Source organism: Portunus trituberculatus, chromosome 43 (genome assembly GCF_017591435.1).
Source record: "Portunus trituberculatus isolate SZX2019 chromosome 43, ASM1759143v1, whole genome shotgun sequence".
NCBI lineage: Eukaryota > Metazoa > Arthropoda > Malacostraca > Decapoda > Portunidae > Portunus > Portunus trituberculatus.
Window position 1 is genome coordinate 11,183,949 of NC_059297.1, and position 20,462 is coordinate 11,204,410.

A 20,462-nucleotide genomic window follows, 5' to 3' on the forward strand; every position below is an offset into this window, starting at 1 on the left:
GCATGTTTCCGGCCTCACGCAACATGACCCCATTGGACCGTAACCACTATAACGGAGGACAATTTGCATACGCACTCTCTCTCTCTCTCTCTCTCTCTCTCTCTCTCTCTCTCTCTCTCTCTCTCTCTCTCTCTCTCTCTCTCCCGGCACATGAATAATCTCTTACATATCCGCACATAAATAACCAAGTAATTCAGATAATTCTTTCTAAAACCATGGGAAATACCTTTCTCCTCGGGCCACAACAGAGCGATGTCCTAACAAGTACTGGGAACTCGTTACGAGGGCCCGGCATTACAGCCTCACGAACACAGGAACTCCTCAATTGTCATCTTAACAACAACACAACGACCACCACCGTCCGCCCCGCCAAGGCCTCCCATTCAAGATAAAAGCGGGACGTTTGGCGCAGCAACCCATGTACAGAAATTCCATACGTGCAACCCTGTAGTTATTTTTATTATTTCTTCCTAGCAATGACACACTAAGGTTCTCTCAGTAGCACATGTGCGAAGGTATTAAATTCCATCACTATGCCGACGCTCAGCGAGACAAACGAAAGAACATCTAGTCCGCGGAACATGGTAGGTACATTCTTTTCAGTTTCGTCTTCCACGAACCTTGCCACACCCATGCAGCCATTACGGCCAATCATATCCCAGTGCTTCTGAGAACACTCATCTATGACCGCCATTTCTACTGTACTTAAATTGCAATCATCTTCACACGAGTCTCTCAATGGATACATATTATACGTACATACTAAGGAGCACGTTGGAAGTTTACGTAACGCAATGAAAGGGTAGAAAAAGAAAATTATAAATAAATTAATAACGTAAAACACATACACACTTGATAGAATTATAGCCGCTTTCAGACGAATCTATCAATGGGTACATGTATACCCAAGAACAATTCAAAGAACTGTCCGGGAAAAAGAAAGAGGCCAAACCAATAAATACGTTTGATTAAATTCTATGCATGTGAGCTACAGTACTTTTCATATACTGCAATTAATACCTGAGGAAAACACAGATGCAACGGAAATAAAGAGAAGCCTTGATAAACATCAGGAGGGAGTGACCAACGGCATCGTTAATGATTTCTATTTGATCCATGACGCGGAGCACACAACCAGGCAGAGACTACTCTTGGCTTGCCCATGTCACTGTCGTAATATTTGTTTTATCAGCTGTGGTGCATGATTAGCGTAAATTTAAGTAGCAGGTAAGGCAGGCAAAAAAATAAACAAAAGGCAAGAAAATAATTGTCAAAAGCCTATTCATCCTTCACATTGTAATAAAATTGTACTTATATAGTTACTACAGATACTGAACGTCTTTCAAGCACCCCTGGGTGTTGCCATTCTCATTCTATTTGAACGACAAAAAAAAAAAAAAAAAAAAAAAAAAAGCATATTCAGACGCAGATCAAACATCATTAAGATAGGTTACGATAAGACTGATAGAGATATTGCGCATTTAAAGTGCGAATGTCATTATCGTTTACCATTATGTATTTATTCATTTTTATATTTATTAATGGTTACGTAGAAAGAGCTTAAAAATGTTAACTTTATATAATATTTTTTGAACTGAGCAAACGGCATGGATAATGTGATCCTCTTAATTTTAAAGATCTTTACTTACTAATTTATGAATATTGATGATACGTATGACACAAATTATGAACGTTATAAGCACTTTAAGAACACGCTATCGTCCTGCATCACAATTTTCATACTGAAGGAATTTAACTGCAAGTGGAATCTGATGGAGTAATACAAGTAACAACAAAATACATATTTCAAACAAAGGTCTGATAATTTCTCGGTTCAAGTAAATGTCTGACAGTTTAACAGTTCAAGCGAGTCTCTGACAATCTTTAAGTTTCTAAGTTCAAGGAAGAGTCAGACAGCTTCCCATGCGAGTGTCTATCCGCTTTTTGTCCTTCAAAAGTCCGCTCATCACTCGCACAGACACACACTCCCTGGCGTCCTGAACTCCTATCACCACACGGACCGCCACGGACCTCAACATGTCGGACAAGAGTAATTTTAAGCTTGAACTGGTACAGATCATGGTATTTAGAGCAGCGAGAAGCACGTACGATGTGTGTGTGTGTGTGTGTGTGTGTGTGTGTGTGTGTGTGTGTGTGTGTGTGTGTGTGTAATTCACCTCGGTCGTCTGCTGGTCACCCAGCTAGTCTTCCCCATTACGGAGCGAGCTTAGAGCTCATAGACCGATCTTCGGGTAGGACTGAGACCACATCAACACACAACACACACCGGGAAAGCGAGGCCACAACCCCTCGAGTTACATCCCGTACCTGTTTACTGTTAGGTGAACAGGGGCCACACATTAAGAGGCTTGCCCATTTGCCTCGCCGCTTACCGGGACTCGAACCCGGCCCTCTCGATTGAGTCGAGCATGCTAACCACTACACTACGCGGTGTGTGTGTGTGTGTTTCACTGTTTGATCTGCTGCAGTCTCTGACGAGACAGCCAGACGTTACCCTACGGAACGAGCTCAGAGCTCATTATTTCCGATCTTCGGATAGGTCTGAGACCAGGCACACACCACACACCGGGACAACAAGGTCACAACTCCTCGATTTACATCCCGTACCTACTCACTGCTAGGTGAACAGGGCTACACGTGAAGGAGACACACCCAAATATCTCCACCGGCCCGGGAATCGAACCTCGGTCCTCTGGACAGAAGCCAGCGCTCTAACCACTGAGCTACCGGGCTGTGTGTGTGTGTGTGTGTGTGTGTGTGTGTGTGTGTGTGTGTGTGTGTGTGTGTTGTAAATAGCGAAACAATAAATAAATCACACACACACACACACACACACACACACACACACACACACACACACACACACACACACACACACACACACACGGTAGCTCAGTGGTTAGAGCGCTGGCTTCACAAGCCAGAGGACCGGGGTTCGATTCCCCGGCCGGGTGGAGATATTTGGGTGTGTCTTCTTTCACGTGTAGCCCTGTTCACCTAGCACTGAGTAGGTACGGGATGTAAATCGAGGAGTTGTGACCTTGTTGTCCCGGTGTGTGGTGTGTGCCTGGTCTGATCAGGCCTGTCCGAAGATCGGAAATAATGAGCTCTGAGCTCGTTCCGTAGGGTAACGTCTGGCTGTCTCGTCAGAGACTGCAGCAGATCAAACAGTGAAACACACACACACACACACACACACACACACACACACACACACACACACACACACACACACACACACTAAACCCTCCCCGCCTCCCCGTACATAAGAGCACAAAGACGACACAGCAACAACAACGGAAATAAAGGACGTTCTCTCGCTAAAATACCAGCCTGGTCATGCAGTGCGCTCGGAACCGCTAGTACGTACCCCGCCATCTGCCCTTACCCGCCGCCTCCTGCAACACAAACAAGAGGATTTCTCCGTAATGCTAAGGGCTTCTTGACCTTCACAGTATCAAGCCCCAAGGTCCGCCGAGAATGCGTAACGTCCACATCCACAAAACTCAAGAAAAGCCAGTGAGCGAGTTCCTGGGACTGACTGAAGAAAGAAGTCACTTCACACACTTTCTAAGAAGAATGGGAACGTGAATGTTCGCAGTGTTAGGAGTTACTTTTTTTTTCCCCCTTGCTACAGAGTGAAATGTCGGTTGAGTACAAGCTCTGGTCCTGAGGAAGACTTCTCTCAATAAATCTTCTAAGAAGGAGCCGAGCTTAGAATTTACTAGCAATGTGTCACAAACATTAAATTCATTATCTTGTCGATCGTACTCAAATTACTGAGTTTCAGTTTCATAATTCGCCATTCAGTTACCAGCCAGTATATACTTATCAGCGCCACGTGACTGTCTGGCGCTAAGTGCAATCAAGGAAACCATACAAAATTATGAGTTTCCACGAAACTGTTCACATTTTTTAAGAAACTATTGGTAAAAACTAAGAACAAATAAATAAACATGTATACAAGAATATGTACGTCGTTCCGACATAAAAAGAAAAGAAATATAGTAAATATATAGTCACGAAATTCATTGCAACAGCACATTTTTATCCCTCAGCTGGAAAATCCTAACAAAAAAAGGGGAAAAATGAATTTCAGTAATTCGTAAGCAACCCGCGACCCGGCCTTCCGAGAACACACACACACACACACACACACACACACACACATGGGCACACATTAAACAAACAGTAAAGTCTCAGTCAGGTATGCATAAAAATCTATCACAAATTCTATAACATCTCTCTCTCTCTCTCTCTCTCTCTCTCTCTCTCTCTCTCTCTCTCTCTCTCACACACACACGTTTTCTTAAGGATTATTCGACTGTTTGTTTATCGTCTATGATTTTTTTCCTTCTCTCACCATTCTTTCCTCTCCAGACGAGCGTGACCATCATTCCTATCTTCATCTTTCCTCCTACCAGTGAGCGAGAAGCTTTCCTAGAAGTCCCTATGCGGCTGTCATCTTTCTTACCAACAATGACGGACACTAAGAAGAAAGGCTTTTGGCAAATAATAATAACAAAATACCCACATAGGGATGACGGCAGGTTAGATGAGTGGAGTGGACACAGGCTTGAGGAACAGTGAAGTGGTACTGTAATGTGTCCCAATTAAGGATGAGAAAAAAAGGAACAAAGGAAGAGCGAAGGACAAAACGTCTGCAACCCTCATTCAGTGAGTGTCCTAAATCCTAATGGGAATACGAGGTCTCTCTCTCTCTCTCTCTCTCTCTCTCTCTCTCTCTCTCTCTCTCTCTCTCTCTTTTCAACATACACAAAAAATTGGTGCCGGGCACGAATATAATTCAATACTATACACACCAGCAGCTACAATAACAATAATAATATTGGTAACAATAATAATAATACTAACAATAACAATAAATGATAATAATAATAAGTAGTAGTAGTAGTAGTAGTAGTAGTAGTAGTAGTAGTAGTAGTAGTAGTAGTAGTAGTAGTAGTAGTAGTAGTAGTAATAATAATAATAATAATAATAATAATAATAATAATAATAATAATAATAATAATAATATTAACAAAAGACTGTACTTGACTAATTAAAACAACGAATTCAAAGTAAAGCTTGTTGTAAATCAGAGCCATTAACGAAGATCATTAATTAAATGTGTAAGCGACGCCAGGAAAACACGAGGAGTATTTTCCTGGAACATCTGATCCTCACAGTAACACAATAAAAGTAAAGAAAAATATCAACGTATCAAAATATCAAATGACTGACTTCATAGTATCGCATCCAACGTCAGGTCAAGAGAATGCAGACGCTTCAAGAGTTCTACCATTGATTGATGTAATATCAGATGATTCGGAATCAAAATGAATAAATAAAAAAGTATTAAGCATTTTTAAGCTCAATTTACAAGGACATGAAAACATAAGAAAAGCTGCCGGAAGTCGTTAGGCCAACACATGACAATTTTCTTTTCTTTTTTTGTTCCCTTAGGCCAGTGACCATCATAAAAAAAAAAAAAAAAAAAAATCTATCATTATTATCCATAAATTTTGATAATCTTTGCAAAGCTTGATCACCTGATCACTGAGTCTGTTCCTTTCATCCACTGTTCTATTTGTGAAAAATATATTTTATATTTCTTGTTTTAAATCTAACTTTACTAAGCTTGAACCCGTTATTTCTTTTATCTTCATAAGTGACCCTGGGGAATCTATCCTTGTCTCAAGACTGCAGTATCTGTAACACTAAAGGAGCTTGTACTTCGCCCATACATGAAAGACTACAAGCAGCCACTTAGACCACGACAAAATTATTTTTGTCTCCAATTTAAACCTGAATGTTGTCATTATGGACTCTCCATGCATCATAAAAAAAATAATAATAAATAAATAAAAAATAGTATACAGATATTTCCTCATTTAGATTTACTTTGCATCTGGTACAGAAAGGATATAAAAGTGTTCAAATTTGGGACACGTTTCCAAGAATAAGAGTCACTTGTTTAGTGTGGATTTCATATGAGGAAAATTAAGAATGCATCGACTTAGTTTCACGCTTTCACCACGAAGTGTTAAAAGGGAGGGAGATTCCTCTTCACCAAATCCTTGCACAATTAACAAAACAAAAAACAAAACAAAACAAAACAAAACAAAACAAAACAAAAACAAAACATCCACACACACACACACACTATATATATACATATATATATATATATATATATATATATATATATATATATATATATATATATATATATATATATATATATATAAAGTAGCTGTAATGTTATTGAATGACCCATCACTAACTTTGAGCTATAAGTCTTTAAAAAATATTTATTCTTTATTAACTTCATACGACTAATATATCATTATCGAAATACATCCGCACTGTGTAATCAGCATGCACGCGTATCTTACAGACATCATGCGTACACATAATAATTATTACAAATCATCTCAAAAAGGACCTTTAACACCTTCCCTTACTTTCTTACGCTCTTATGGCATACTGAGGTTTTCAAGGATGTTTATACGATTCTAGTGATTGTATAATGATACTGCATGCGTGTCTGAGACAGACAAAGCAGAAAACACCTATAAGCAAACGAAGGGATAGACGTGATGGTGGAAGAACGAAAGGTAGATCCGAGGTGAACGAACCTGGAAACTATAATGTTCTATTCCAAGAAACTACCCATCCTTTATCATCCCAGTAACACAGCGCGTGGCCTAAAGGAAGATGAACAATATTCAATACTGTACATCATACCTCAGTGTAACACAAGCATGAACATTCTGCAGTTTCCTTCTCTCCCCCATAAAGATACTCCATTTCACTCCTCAACTATTATATCCTCGCACTCTCACCACATTTGATTCATATATCCACTTCCTCTTAAGGATATCCCACTCACTTTTAATCTATCCCTCCACTTTCACACCATCCCTCTCGTTCAATATCTCCACCTTTCTTTAACTCCACTCCTACTCCCCAGCTCCCTCTCACTCTCACATTCCCTACGCGATAATGACTTCTTTTCTCTCAGTTTCTCCATCACTTACTGCCCAGCACAGATCCCGCCCGCACTTCACTATCACTTCTTAAAATGGATCGCATCTCTGACGACTTCCCCGTAAGAGGTAAAGTAAGAAGCAGCGGTAAGACGAGATGCAACCAGAAGGGCCGCTCGGGGAATAGTGCCTATGCCCCCCTCTCCCCCTCTCTCTCACACACACACACACACACACACACACACACACACACACACACACACACACACACACACACACACTAAAGCGGTATTTCAGCACGGCTCCATTAATCTAACAGGAGTTTATAAGGTGTCAACTGGTCCATTCATTAATGTCACTTTTTTTTCCCCTTCTTATACGCTTCTTAAAGGAATATTCTCTCTCTCTCTCTCTCTCTCTCTCTCTCTCTCTCTCTCTCTCTCTCTCTCTCTCTCTCCGAATCGCTTCCCTGATCAAAGCCACTCCTTTTGCCAGCCACTTTTGCACGAAAGATTTGTGGTGAGACAACTTCCAGGAATGAAGCACTTAAAAATCATCAATACAAATACCAGTTGCAAGCGCTTACACAATTATTTATACATTTCTAGCACTCTTGAGAAGTCGACGCGTCAAATCTATGTAAGGTTTAAAAGTTATGCATATTAAGTCGTCGTGGGGGGATATCATCTTTAGAATAGGTGATCTTTCAGCCAAGACAGGGATCAGCTGAAGGTGATAGTTGGATTAAAACAAACGCCGATTTTACGGACTTCAGGAATGGTAAAAGGGAGGGGTATAAATAAACATGAAAAAACGGAGAGAGAGAGAGAGAGAGAGAGAGAGAGAGAGAGAGAGAGAGAGAGAGAGAGAGAGAGAGAGAGAGAGAGAGAGAGAGATTGTATGAGTGAGAAAAACTTGACCTAACATAGCTTTAAATGGACCTAATTCTAACATTTCCTTTTACGCGCAGCAATAGTTCACTGACTTCTTCCTGCAGTAATGTGTAGACTCAACGAGACTACACGAACTGAAATCAAGAGTTATGAAGCACGAAGAAGAAGGGTTAGCCATGATCACTTAATTGGCGAGAAGAGGAGGAGGTAGAGGAAAAAAAAATATATATCGACGTTTAAAAAGCAATTCATGAAGGGTAAGGAGATAGATAAAATAATCTCAGTCTCAATCATAACTTTTTCCCTTGAAGTCTCCTTACATAAAAGGCAGAGAGAGAGAGAGAGAGAGAGAGAGAGAGAGAGAGAGAGAGAGAGAGAGAGAGAGAGAGAGAGAGAGAGAGAGAGAGAGAGAGAGAGAGAGAGAGAGAGAGAGAGGAGAGAGGAGAGGAGAGGGAGTTGGAGCATCCAATGGAACGTGGACGCGATGGGAAGAAATATTGCTTCCGAGAAAGTCACTTCAAGTATCAGACCATAAACCTTCAGGATACTCGTGCGAGGAGTCCTTTAGAGTCTCGCGAAGTAGAATGAAGAGAGAGAGAGAGAGAGAGAGAGAGAGAGAGAGAGAGAGAGAGAGAGAGAGAGAGAGAGAGAGAGAGAATCTTTCTTTCTTTTCACTCACTCACTCACTCACTCACTCACTCTCTCTCTCTCTCTCTCTCTCTCTCTCTCTCTCTCTCTCTCATACAGTATTACCGAGCGACCTCCACCGGCACGGAGCAGACAACCAAACCATACACCTGCCTGTTGCTCTGACAGCCCGCGCTGCAAGAGGTGCTGATAAGGTACGCAGGGTGTGCAGGGCGACAGAGAGAGAGAGAGAGAGAGAGAGAGAGAGAGAGAGAGAGAGAGAGAGAGAGAGAGAGAGAGAGAGAGAGGAGAGGAGAGGAGAGGAGAGGAGAGGAGAGAGAGAGAGAGAGAGAGAGAGAGAGAGAGAGAGAGAGAGAGAGAGAGAGAGAGAGAGAGAGAGAGAGAGAATGGAAAATGATGAGGAGCAGTGAAGGGAAGGAGAAAAGAACAAAGTACATGCGTGGTCCATATTTTCCTCTCCCATTTGCTGCGGGCGAACAGAGTAATTTTTCCTGCTGGCTATTTCAGATACTTCCAAGAAGCAGCGAAAGCACCTTAAGTGATGAGAGAGAGAGAGAGAGAGAGAGAGAGAGAGAGAGAGAGAGAGAGAGAGAGAGAGAGAGAGCGCCTTTGTGGTCTCCTAGGGTTATATTTGATGGACCCGCCTCAAGGCATTCCTGGAACAACTCTTGGGAGGACAGCATAAAAAAAAAAAAGAGCCAGCAACAAGGGTCGTCCTTACTCTAAACCAACATTCGTCCTCGCCTTGTCCTTGCTCCACTATATGAATGCACACTCTGAAGCATGTTTTCAATTCCATTAACAGTAAGTTACACAGAATTCAGTTTTACTATCTCTGTGTCTGTGATCAGTGTGTGTGTGTGTGTGTGTGTGTGTGTGTGTGTGTGTGTGTGTGTGTGTGTGTGTGTGTGTGTGTGTGTGTGTGTGTGTGTGTGTGTAATAGGAGCGCTTATTTATCTACTTGTTTATTCATTTATCTATCTATTCAATTCACTTTATCTATTTATTGACTTACCAATGTATTAATTAACAATCTTATTTTCTATCATCTGAAACCATGCAACAATAAAGTAAACTAACATTGCTTTTACAGATTGCTAAATCCTGCTATATACCAACTACATATTTTTCAAAATAAGAAAATTAAAGACGGGAAAAAAAAAGCAGTTGACATCAAGGAATAAGACGCCATAAAGAGAAGTTTCCAAGAACACCCAAACATCTCATTTGCTAAAGTATGCTTCTGCACAATATCAAAGAGCCGTAACTCGTCAGTTCGCGGAAAGGGAGCCACCTGAGGCTATAGAAATCTAGAGCCAGACGAATATGAGACACATAATGAAGACTGGATATGAGGGAGGGAGGGCAACACACATTCTGAGGTCTGTGCCATATACACCCCTTTCCTTCCTTCCTTCCTTCCTTCCGTGTAATCATGTAAACGTAAAAAATACCTAAAGGAGCAAGTGTATTTATTGTAAGATGAACGCAATGAGCGCTGCGTAACTAGACGTCGTCAAAAGGTTAATGAAGTTGTTCTAAGTATCGTTTGTTTTTACGGCTAACTCTTACCAGCATCGCGTCCGTGTGTGACATTTCAAATTCAAGCAAGATTTCCCGCATTCTGAATTGTTTATCTAACCCACATTCTGTACAACTCATAAACCAAAGAAGAGCAATGATGCTTCTTTCATATAAAAATAATAATAATAATAATAATGATAATAAACATAACAGCAACGATAAAAAAAAATGTATGCGTTTTTGTCTAAATGTAGTTTTATTTGATGACAAACAAAAGTGGACGAAAAAAATAATAATAATAACTTTATTATATATGCACTATCCGTTTAAAAGAAGTTTTGTTTAATGACTAAACGAAGTGGACGAAAAATTAAGCTCTTCGATATGTTTCATAAAGAGGAACGAATATCATTTGTCTCAAGACAAGGAAGACCATTACAGAGCGTTTTCATTCTAATTCGTTGCATCACAATAACTCGCTTTTTTAGGTCTTTGCGTCCAGTTTTCCAGATCTATTAGGGTAAGAACGAGATTCTTAGTTTTAGCATTTGGGAACCGTTACTTTGAATGCTTGTCTTTCCCAACCTCAAATAGCAGCCATCACGATTCGAACCCTCGCGCCTCTTGGAGCAACGAGCGAGTAAAACTGTAATCAAAGGGACCACATACAAAACGGACGTACTCGTAGTCAACAAACTACGGCGTCTTGAATTTTAAGAAATAGAAGGATTTTATTAGATTGATGGCGGCGCATTTCCTATCCAGTAGATGAAACAGTCTGGCAAGTATACCATACCTTCATGTTTCAAGGCTGGTTTGTGTTGACTCAGGAAAGTAAAACTTCTATCACCACCACCACCAACGGAGGAGGAGGAGGAGGAGGAGGAGGAGGAGGAGGAGGAGGAGGAGGAGGAGGAGGAGGAGGAGGAGGAGGAGGAGGAGGAAAAGGAAAAGGAAAAGGAAAAGAAAAAGAAAAGAAGAAGATGAAGAAGCTGGTAGTTATCAAAGAAAAAGAAAAATTAAGAAAGGAAGGAGGAAAGAATGGAAGAGAGAAACTATCAAACAAAAAACTAAAAACGATGGTGATAATGAAATAAAATCCCACAATAATGCTACGCACGCTATCCAAACTGAATATTTCATGTTGAGGTGAGCGTGATAACCGTTAACGTGACATTCCCGATAGTACCTACAAACACTGCTGACGACGACCAGGGTAGATGAAACGATAGCAAAGTCATGGTATTGGTGAGAGACCGTCGTTTTCTTTCAGTAGAGAATGAAGGTAATGACGTAAGATAATAGGACACACAGCGAGAGGAGAAAGGTCCATACTCGTAAACATTTGTCTCCAAAATACATTTTCACAGTGAACGTTACTGAAGTTTTTGATGGTGTTGCCATACTTTTGATGATACTTAACAAGGATTATTCACGGCCAATAAGAAAAAAAAAATCACCCATGAGAAACTACCTAGTAATCTCTGTAACCCTTGAAAAATACCTCATGAAAAGTCGTGTAAATAACATTAAAATGCAAATCACCGATACCAATGATCAGTACACCAGATAATCCGTAGACACACACACACAAAAAAAAAAAAAATAATAATAATAATAATAAATAAATAAATAAATAAATAAATACAAAAAAATAAATAAATAAACAAAAATAAATTCATTCATACATTCATTCATTTACAAAATAAATAAAGAAAAAAAAATTACCGGATTATGTATAGTGAACTATGCATACGTACAGTATGTACGTACTTACATTACAATACTCGACTACGTCAGACATAGAGAACATGACCAAGTTAGCGGTACAAATTTGCCCTCCACGTTCCAATAAGAGCGAAGCGAGGATGATGAATAATTAGTGATACGCAGAGAGAGAGAGAGAGAGAGAGTGTGTGTGTGTGTGTGTGTGTGTGTGTGTGTGTGTGTGTGTGTGTGTGCGCGCGCGCGCTAGTGAGTCTGGGAGCAAGTGGAGAGAGAGGGGGGAAGGGAGGGGTTGGAGAGGTCAGCCGCTCACAGAAACGCCTCACGCTTCAGTCCTCACGTCATTCAGTCCAGGGCGCGCGGAGCAGTTGGACGCAGGTTGTGATTCTCGTCAGTGAAGAAAACGAGTGCTCGAATTCTATGGCGCAGAAAATGTTTATTCTATTCATGACGGTGTTTGAAATCGTCTTCATGTTGGTTTGTTACGTTTACGCACTGTGCCAGAAGAAAATAATTTTTCAAGACTTGTAATAAAGTTATATTAATATGTGAAATGTTACACAGAAAATTAACGAAATACCAGTGTGAGCTCATAAAACAACTGAAAGTAATAATTCCTAACACGTAATCATAATGTGACCTTACTCCGTCCGTCCGTCGCTGCCAGAAGTAAGGTGCCAACCTCTACTGAAACTTTCGCTCCACGATGATCTTTAGAAATATCTACAAAAAGCCGCATTGTCGCTACCACCAGCCTTCTGCCCCAGCCCCGCCCCGCCAACAGGCCTTCAGACAAGTTCCCCGCCTACTAAACGAGTCCCCAGGCTTCCTAGAACAAGTGAAGAAAGGCTATTACTGCTTCCCGAGATACTTGGAACTCTTCTCAGAGTATTACCCTGAATATCTACCGCTATACAAAGACATATCTTACACGTCTTTAGTTTGTGATCAATTACTAATGAACTCCGGTTTTCTCATTGTCGAATGAAATATTGTTGATTTTGCTTTTAGTTACCGAAGGTGCTTTTACATAATAAAAAATATACCTGTAATTGAAGTTATAAATTAGCACGTCAGTAAATATTCACTTTCTGAGCAAAGTTACTTGTTCTTCAACATAGAAACATGCATAGGCTGATGTACTTATGTTACATAGCAGCATAACACATTAGTGGTCAATATTGTCATTGGTGGATTTAACTTACAACTGTCAAACTTATTTATAAATATACCACAACATTCTAAATATGTAATTCATACGTAGACTATTAAAAAGATTATGTAAATATTTCCGTGTGTGTGTATATATATATATATATATATATATATATATATATATATATATATATATATATATATATATATATATATATATATATAGTCTTTATAAACAGAAAACGATATAGTCATGGAAAGTAATTCATTCACTATTGTGAACTACAGTGTGTGTGTGTGTGTGTGTGCACCTCGGTCGCCTGCAGGTCACCTAGCCAGTCTTCCCCATTACGGAGAGCGCTCAGAGCTCATAGACCGATCTTCGGGTAGGACTGAGACCACATCAAAACACAACACACAACACACACCGGGAAAGCGAGGCCACAACCCCTCGAGTTACATCCCGTACCTATTTACTGCTAAGTGAACAGGGGCCACACATTAAGAGGCTTGCCCATTTGCCTCGCCGTTTACCGGGACTCGAACCCGGCCCTCTAGATTGTGAGTCGAGCGTGCTAACCACTACACTACGGTGTGTGTGTGTGTGTGTGTGTGTGTGTAGTAATGATAATGATAATGATGATGATGATGATGATAATGATGATGATAATAATAATGATAATCGCGATGCAATAATAGTAATCAAATTACTGAGTATATTGCTGCAGCTAACTTCATTATGTTTAACTAATTAAGGATGATAAAAGATGTCTAAGATGTTTGAATCAGGCTAATATATACAATATGAATAAATAAATAACTTTTAGTATGTAAAACTATCGTAGCCTGTAGTTTCTCAGCCTCTCTATATGCCATTATTGCTGTGACCTTTGCCTTTATATCAGATCAGCCACCTGAGATCGATGCTTGAATGGTGTGCGCATCTAACACACACACAATGGGAAACATGATAGTTGTACTTGTTTGACTTTCGAGAAGCTTTCTCCTCCAAGCTTGATATACAGTAGTTATACCTGAAGCCTTTAATGCATGCTTGTTAATTCAACTTCATGGAGCAGAACATGGAATGATTGTCTAAATTGTGGTTTTCTGGTGTTATTATTATTATTATGATAACCAATATTATTGTCACTACTACTACTATTACTATTATCATTATTATCATTATTAATGCAATTGTCATAATATATAATCATGGACATGGAATAATTATAAAAAATGTGGATTTGTATTATCATTATTACTATTATTATTATGATAATAACATATATTATTGTTATTAATAATAATAATAATAATAACAATAATAATAATACATTATTATCATTATTGCAATTGTCATAATATAATTATATGTAATTAAAATAATGATTATTACTATTATCAATTTGAGTGGGGGAAAGTGGTTCTACTACACTCTAGATTATTAATTATTATTATTATTATTATTATTATTGTTATTATTATTATTATCATTTTTTTATCATACCTAGTATTTCTATTAAAACAATAATGCTTTTCATTATTATTATCATTATTATTTATTAATCTTGAATGTCATAGTGAAAAGATGCAGGCAACTAATATAATGTAGTAATTACTAATAAACTGCACCAGAATTGTTTCCCCATATGTGGCACATTGTACTGAGCATGTTCATTTTGGATAGTACAGATCATCTTATTCCAGTCTGGTAAATTCCTACTTCCTCAATTGTTTCTTATTAGCTTTCATTTACATATACAAACAAATTCATAATATATTTTTGCATATGTGGCATATTTGCCACATATTGTTAAAAATTTTCAGTATTTCTTATTTTTCATCTTCAACTAAGGAAGATTAGACCATCAAATTCCTTACCAATTAACAGCTCCTCATAAGGGAAGCTAATTCAAAGATCATTACTTGTATATGCCATTGTATTAAATTTATGAACTAAATAAAATTTGACATTGTGAAATTACTGGTATTATTGATATCACAGCCTGATAAACCAATATATCTGCCAATGCCTGCGCAGTAGACAGACTTCCACGTTCAGAAAATGCAGGCGAGTGACAAGGGTAAGTTAGAGAAAGATTCATAATTCCAGCAGTTTGTATGATACAAATGCACATGACACATGAAATGAAGAACACATTGTATACTGATATGTCATGGAAATATGGAGTTCTGATTCCATACACCTTAATGTGTCTATTGTCTATTCATCATACTATTACTTACAATGAAAAATATGCTCTGAAGTTTGTACAAGTTATCGTTCCACTGTAATGACCCGAACATAGAAACTCCACAAGCACAGGATATACCTATTGCTTGGATGGCAATTTGCTGGATTCCCAACATGTCATCTTTCATCCAAAATTCAGATTTGCCTTAGCTTCCAGACCAATTGCTCAGCATTTCAATATACTGAGGGTATTCTGGTCATGCCATGGTTTGAGGCAGTACAACTGGGGAATGCTTTATTTTATTTTATTGATGTTTTCAATAACAAATAACACAGACTAAAATTTCAGTTCCACAAAACCTTAATATTTTCAATGTGGCTTAATGATATCTTTGTGATATCACTCCTACTTTCATTCACGGATCATATCATATAGCAATGAAAAGTTTATGTAACTGAGCTATAATCAAATTGATTCTGAAACAAGTTTTAGTAATGCCTTAATAATTCATACCAGATATCTAATCAAATAATAACATGAACAAGTTCATGATCACTCTAAATCTGTCCACTAAATGCAGTGTGGCATGGAGTAATGGTAACTTACACCTATGGCAATAATACACTAATGCACACCAAAATCTTCTTTCATGGGATAATGGATTACAACTAGTAAGGATATGCCCCATAAGGGTTATTGTTGCCCAAAACAAAGTTGTGTTACACCTTTTTTTTGTTTGCAATGGTTATTCTATGGGGTATTTTCACGGTGTAGTGCAGGGGTTCTCAACTTTTTTCTCTTTAAGAATCCCTTGAGTTATAAGACCATCTACCCGAACCCCCAGGTCTCATGACATCGAACGGAATGTTAATTTGGTGACTGACACTAACTCAATATACAATGGTACTGCAAAGTATATTATTAGATTAGCCATCTAAGTACCCCTGGATATCTTCTTGTGAACTCCTGGAGGTTTGCAAACCCTAGGTTGAGAAGCCCCTGGTGTAGTGGAAACTTGAATCTTTACTAATGGAAGGAGGCCCTCTCATCCACATTTGGAACATGGAGGTGGAGGTTAAAAAAGGAGATGTTCTTGAATAACTTTTCATGAATTGGAAAAACAATAAAAATAATATAAATATGTAAAGAAAAGCATCATTATGGAAAATATGTAAAGGAACTTCAAGTTAAGAATCTAAGAAGAAAATCCTAAAGGATGCCTCCTTCAAACCAAAATGAAAAGCATCATTCTAGCTCTACTAGTGTTTGTGTATTAACCATATAGTACATGTGTTTACCTTTGAACATGATTTTCTCACATATGTTTTATCTTTAGTGAGAGTTAGCCTTACTCCACAAAATGCAAAAATGCATTTTCTTCGCTACCGCTTTGAATCTAGAAAATAACTATCATAATGTCATAGTTTTGCCAACCTTCAAAGTAGTAACATTCTACACACACAATAATTTCACGTACATCACTAAGTCATTTGTGGATTAGGATGAAATGAAATATAACTGGAAGCACATTACTCCAACCCCATATGATTCAGGTGTTTCTAAGCCAAGAGTGTTGCAGATATCAGATTAAAGATGTGTAGTTTCTTTAATAATAACTTTGTATTGAGAAGCATCAAACTTAGTGAGTAAATAGTTAAGTCTCAAGGGAAGTTCCTCAGTAAAGAATAAAAAAAAAAAAAAAAAAAATCCAATAATCATGACAGTACCATACACTCAAATAACTAACATCATAGCATGGAAATATATGTATCATCAAAAGTATGCTTCAATAATTGAGAGGAAGCAAAATGACAGCTTTAACTAAGTCCACCATTGACAATATGATACACAAAAAGAAAGAAAAAAAAGATATAGATATCAAAATCATATATGTAAATACCAACAAATAAAAAAGATGTAAGTTAAAATGACCACCAATAGAATGTTTTTTGATTCTGAGCTAACTGTGTCACTTTCTGTGAAAGTATACAACTATACTGAGAAACACAATCAACAGAATGTAACATAATAAAAGGCTGCTGACCCATTCACTGTGCCCAACATGAGAACAGAACCTCTACACCAAGCTCAGAACCTTTCGTATATTTCTACACAGAGAATATAAGACATATATTACATATATTAAATATGCAAAATTCTTATTAGAAAATCAACACAGGACATACTCATAATGAATTAGGATGAAAGTTAGCCTGTAGGTGTGTCACATTGAAAGAATCTGTAACCTCTACAAAGTTCAGTAAAGAACCTTATCTATATATTATTACTGTAATATACTGGTTTTCTTAAGTTTATATTTCCTTCTAGTAATCAGTACAACATCTAATTTTAATTCACAACTACTGATGACATTTAAAAATATCTGCAAGTCAAAGCAGCCAAAGTATTTTATCCTCTAGAACAGAGCATAAATTGCTACATTAAATCTAACACTGAAACATTATAGAATTCATTACTTAAGAACTAAAGCCAAGATTTTTATCATCTACACTAACTCATATAGTAAAACTACACACTTTAGTGACTCCAGTTTCTTGTTGATCTAACATAAATAATATTCAATTCTTCCAATCTCTGCTTTTGTGTTGAAACAATGATTTTCAACAGAAAACAGTAAAGCTACAATAAGCTTTTAATATCATTATATAAAATCATATGATATTTAATTAGTAAATATACTGTTTTTGTCAGTAAGTCAAATGTAGCATTCTGATGTAGCAACAGAACAGTTCAGATCAACTGAAATCCACTTGGGTCCTGGTGATCATCTTTAACTGATATGTTGTTAGACCTATATTTCCATGATTATCAACAATTCTAATCTCTGGTGAGAACCTCTCATGGACAATCTATTCCAACTTTAAATTAATTTCTCTGTTCCTATGATGGTCTGGGGCAGAAATGATATTCCGTAATTCCAAGTATTTCCTATCTGGACAATATGTCACTTGTCATATGGCTTAAAATGTAATTCATGGTTTTCAGTGGCTAATTCTTTACCATGCTAGGTTCATTTTCATTACAATACATAAAAGTTACCAGCATATTTTCAGCACTTCATGACCATGAGAAAGGAAAAGCTTCTCTTTTCTTCTTGGATGAAGATTTTTCATATTACCATAAAATTAGCGAGTGAAACCATGATCATATATCGCAAATACTATTATATAAGACGATTCTCTTAATAGTCTTACTCTAACATTGCTGCACTTTTAAGATACCTTCAGATATTTCATTCATCAGCACGATTCTCTATTCCCTGATTCACTACAGATTCTATAATTGGAGTAAGCTCTCTTTCATGATGGCCCTCCACATTATTTAAAGGTAAATCATTAGGTCCATTTAGTACATTTACATTAATTTTATGTCTACCTTGCATGAAATATGAAAGGTATAACTGATTCCTTTGAGATATACGGGAAATAATGATAGGCACCACTGTGATATCTCTTCGTGAACGACTTCCATTCATGTCACCTGATTCACTGGCATTAAAGGTTGTGTTATTAGTCTGTGCTGAGCTCACATCACTAATATTGATGAAATCAAATCCTGAAGGCTCAGAAAGTTTATCAGTATTGCTTTCAGAACTATTCATAAAAATTGGAATATTTGGCTCATTGGTAATACTTGCTGTAAAAAAGCTTCCATTTTCTCCATCAAATGAAGTGTCATTATTAGCAGAATCCTCTGGCTGATAATTATGAGATTCATATTTTGATGACAAAGCAGAAGTTGACGATTGGTTTTGCATGGAATCAACAAAAACTCGGACTCTCAGATCAAGCTTGTTCTGTGAGTTGTTATCAATAACTGGAGGGCTAAGTGTTGTGAAGTTTGAATTCTCATTTAAGTCAATATGATTAAATGAAGTATTATGATTAAGAGCCAGATGTGTGTGATTACTCTCATTTAAATCAGACATATCTTGTTGATAAAGATCTTCATTATCAATTAAACCCACAGAATTTGTTGGAGGATCATTACCTTTTATTTCATGGACAATATTCTGAGATTCCAACTCAGTTTCTGCTTCATTATCATTCTGAACAGGAAAATTGATATTATGAAGTAAATTGAAAAAATTTGCTTTGCCTTTGATTTTCAATTCAAAATTTTCATTAGTAGTATTCAATAAAACTTCAACATCCTTAGCTTTCATAAGCTGAAGAAGTAGACCTGATATCTGATGACTACTTCCATCACTTATTGCTCTGTGCTTACTAGAGCCAAACTCATTCTGATCAGAGATAATAGAAGGTTCTCTACCAGTGATTGGAGATTCTCTGTAAGTGGTTTGAGCTTCTCCATCAGCTGTAGTATAGTTTCTATCAGAAGTTGGAGGTTCTCTACCAGAAATCTCATATGTATCAAGAGATACAGGTTTTCTATGATGGTAATTATTCTGTAACTCTAAATTATCTGAGTTTACAATATTTGAAGTAACTGGATCTGTTGGATTTAACAATCTGAACTGCAAATAATTTTGTTCCTCTGAAGGAATCCATCCGATTTTCTGTGACTGTTTCTGCAAATAATTAATGCTACCATGATGCGGTTCACTCTGAACACTCACTCTATCACTAAACTGAGAGTGCTGCTGTCCATTCCTCATGGTAAACCCTACCTGCTGGATGTTCAAATCATCTACAGATATTTGTTCACTAAACCTGTGTTCAGAAGTATACTGGTAGTCTTCATGACTATAACCTGATAAATAGAAATAACTTGACCTTGGTATATTGGCACTTTCAATTTCATTACTCACTGCATTCAATCTTGGATTCCGATTGCTGCCAGAAGCCGTGAAAGTTTCAGAATTTTCCATACGGTTGTCTTTTCTATTGTACTGATTACTCATAAAAAGTACAGATATGATATAGCTACCTTGGCAAGGGCTAGGAATCTTCCAATCCTCTTGAGGTCCAGTCAAACGTTGATTTTCTTCATCTGTGTTCACAGCACGTAACTTGACTGGGATGTATCCCTGATCTACTGGGCATGTTATATTGAGATCTCTTATGGGGACAGCAGAAATATCTGAAATCAATGAGAAATTCTACATTATAAGAGTGTTTTTTGCCTTGTCCTGGCTATCTGCTCTACGTATTTCTGGTGGACACCTTTGATAAATGTTTGAATGCAAATATGTATATATATATAAATGTAACCACTTCTAAACATTAATATCAATCCATTTTATAAGTTTATTTCCACACTATACAATATAGAAAGAGTATAAACCTACATTATCAGTTTTACCTTACACACTATACAAAGTT

At 37.6% G+C, this 20,462-nt stretch overlaps 1 protein-coding gene across 4 annotated transcripts in view; it reads right to left on the reverse strand.

Moving 5' to 3' along the window:
• Positions 1-20,462, reverse strand: part of LOC123518233 — a 145,092-nt gene that overhangs the window by 15,915 nt on the left and 108,715 nt on the right. For all 4 annotated transcript variants that reach the window (XM_045278953.1, XM_045278952.1, XM_045278955.1 and 1 more), the window contains one exon: positions 20,068-20,220. In XM_045278953.1, the coding sequence (XP_045134888.1) occupies positions 20,068-20,220 (153 nt within the window). The remainder of the gene's footprint in view (positions 1-20,067; positions 20,221-20,462) is intronic.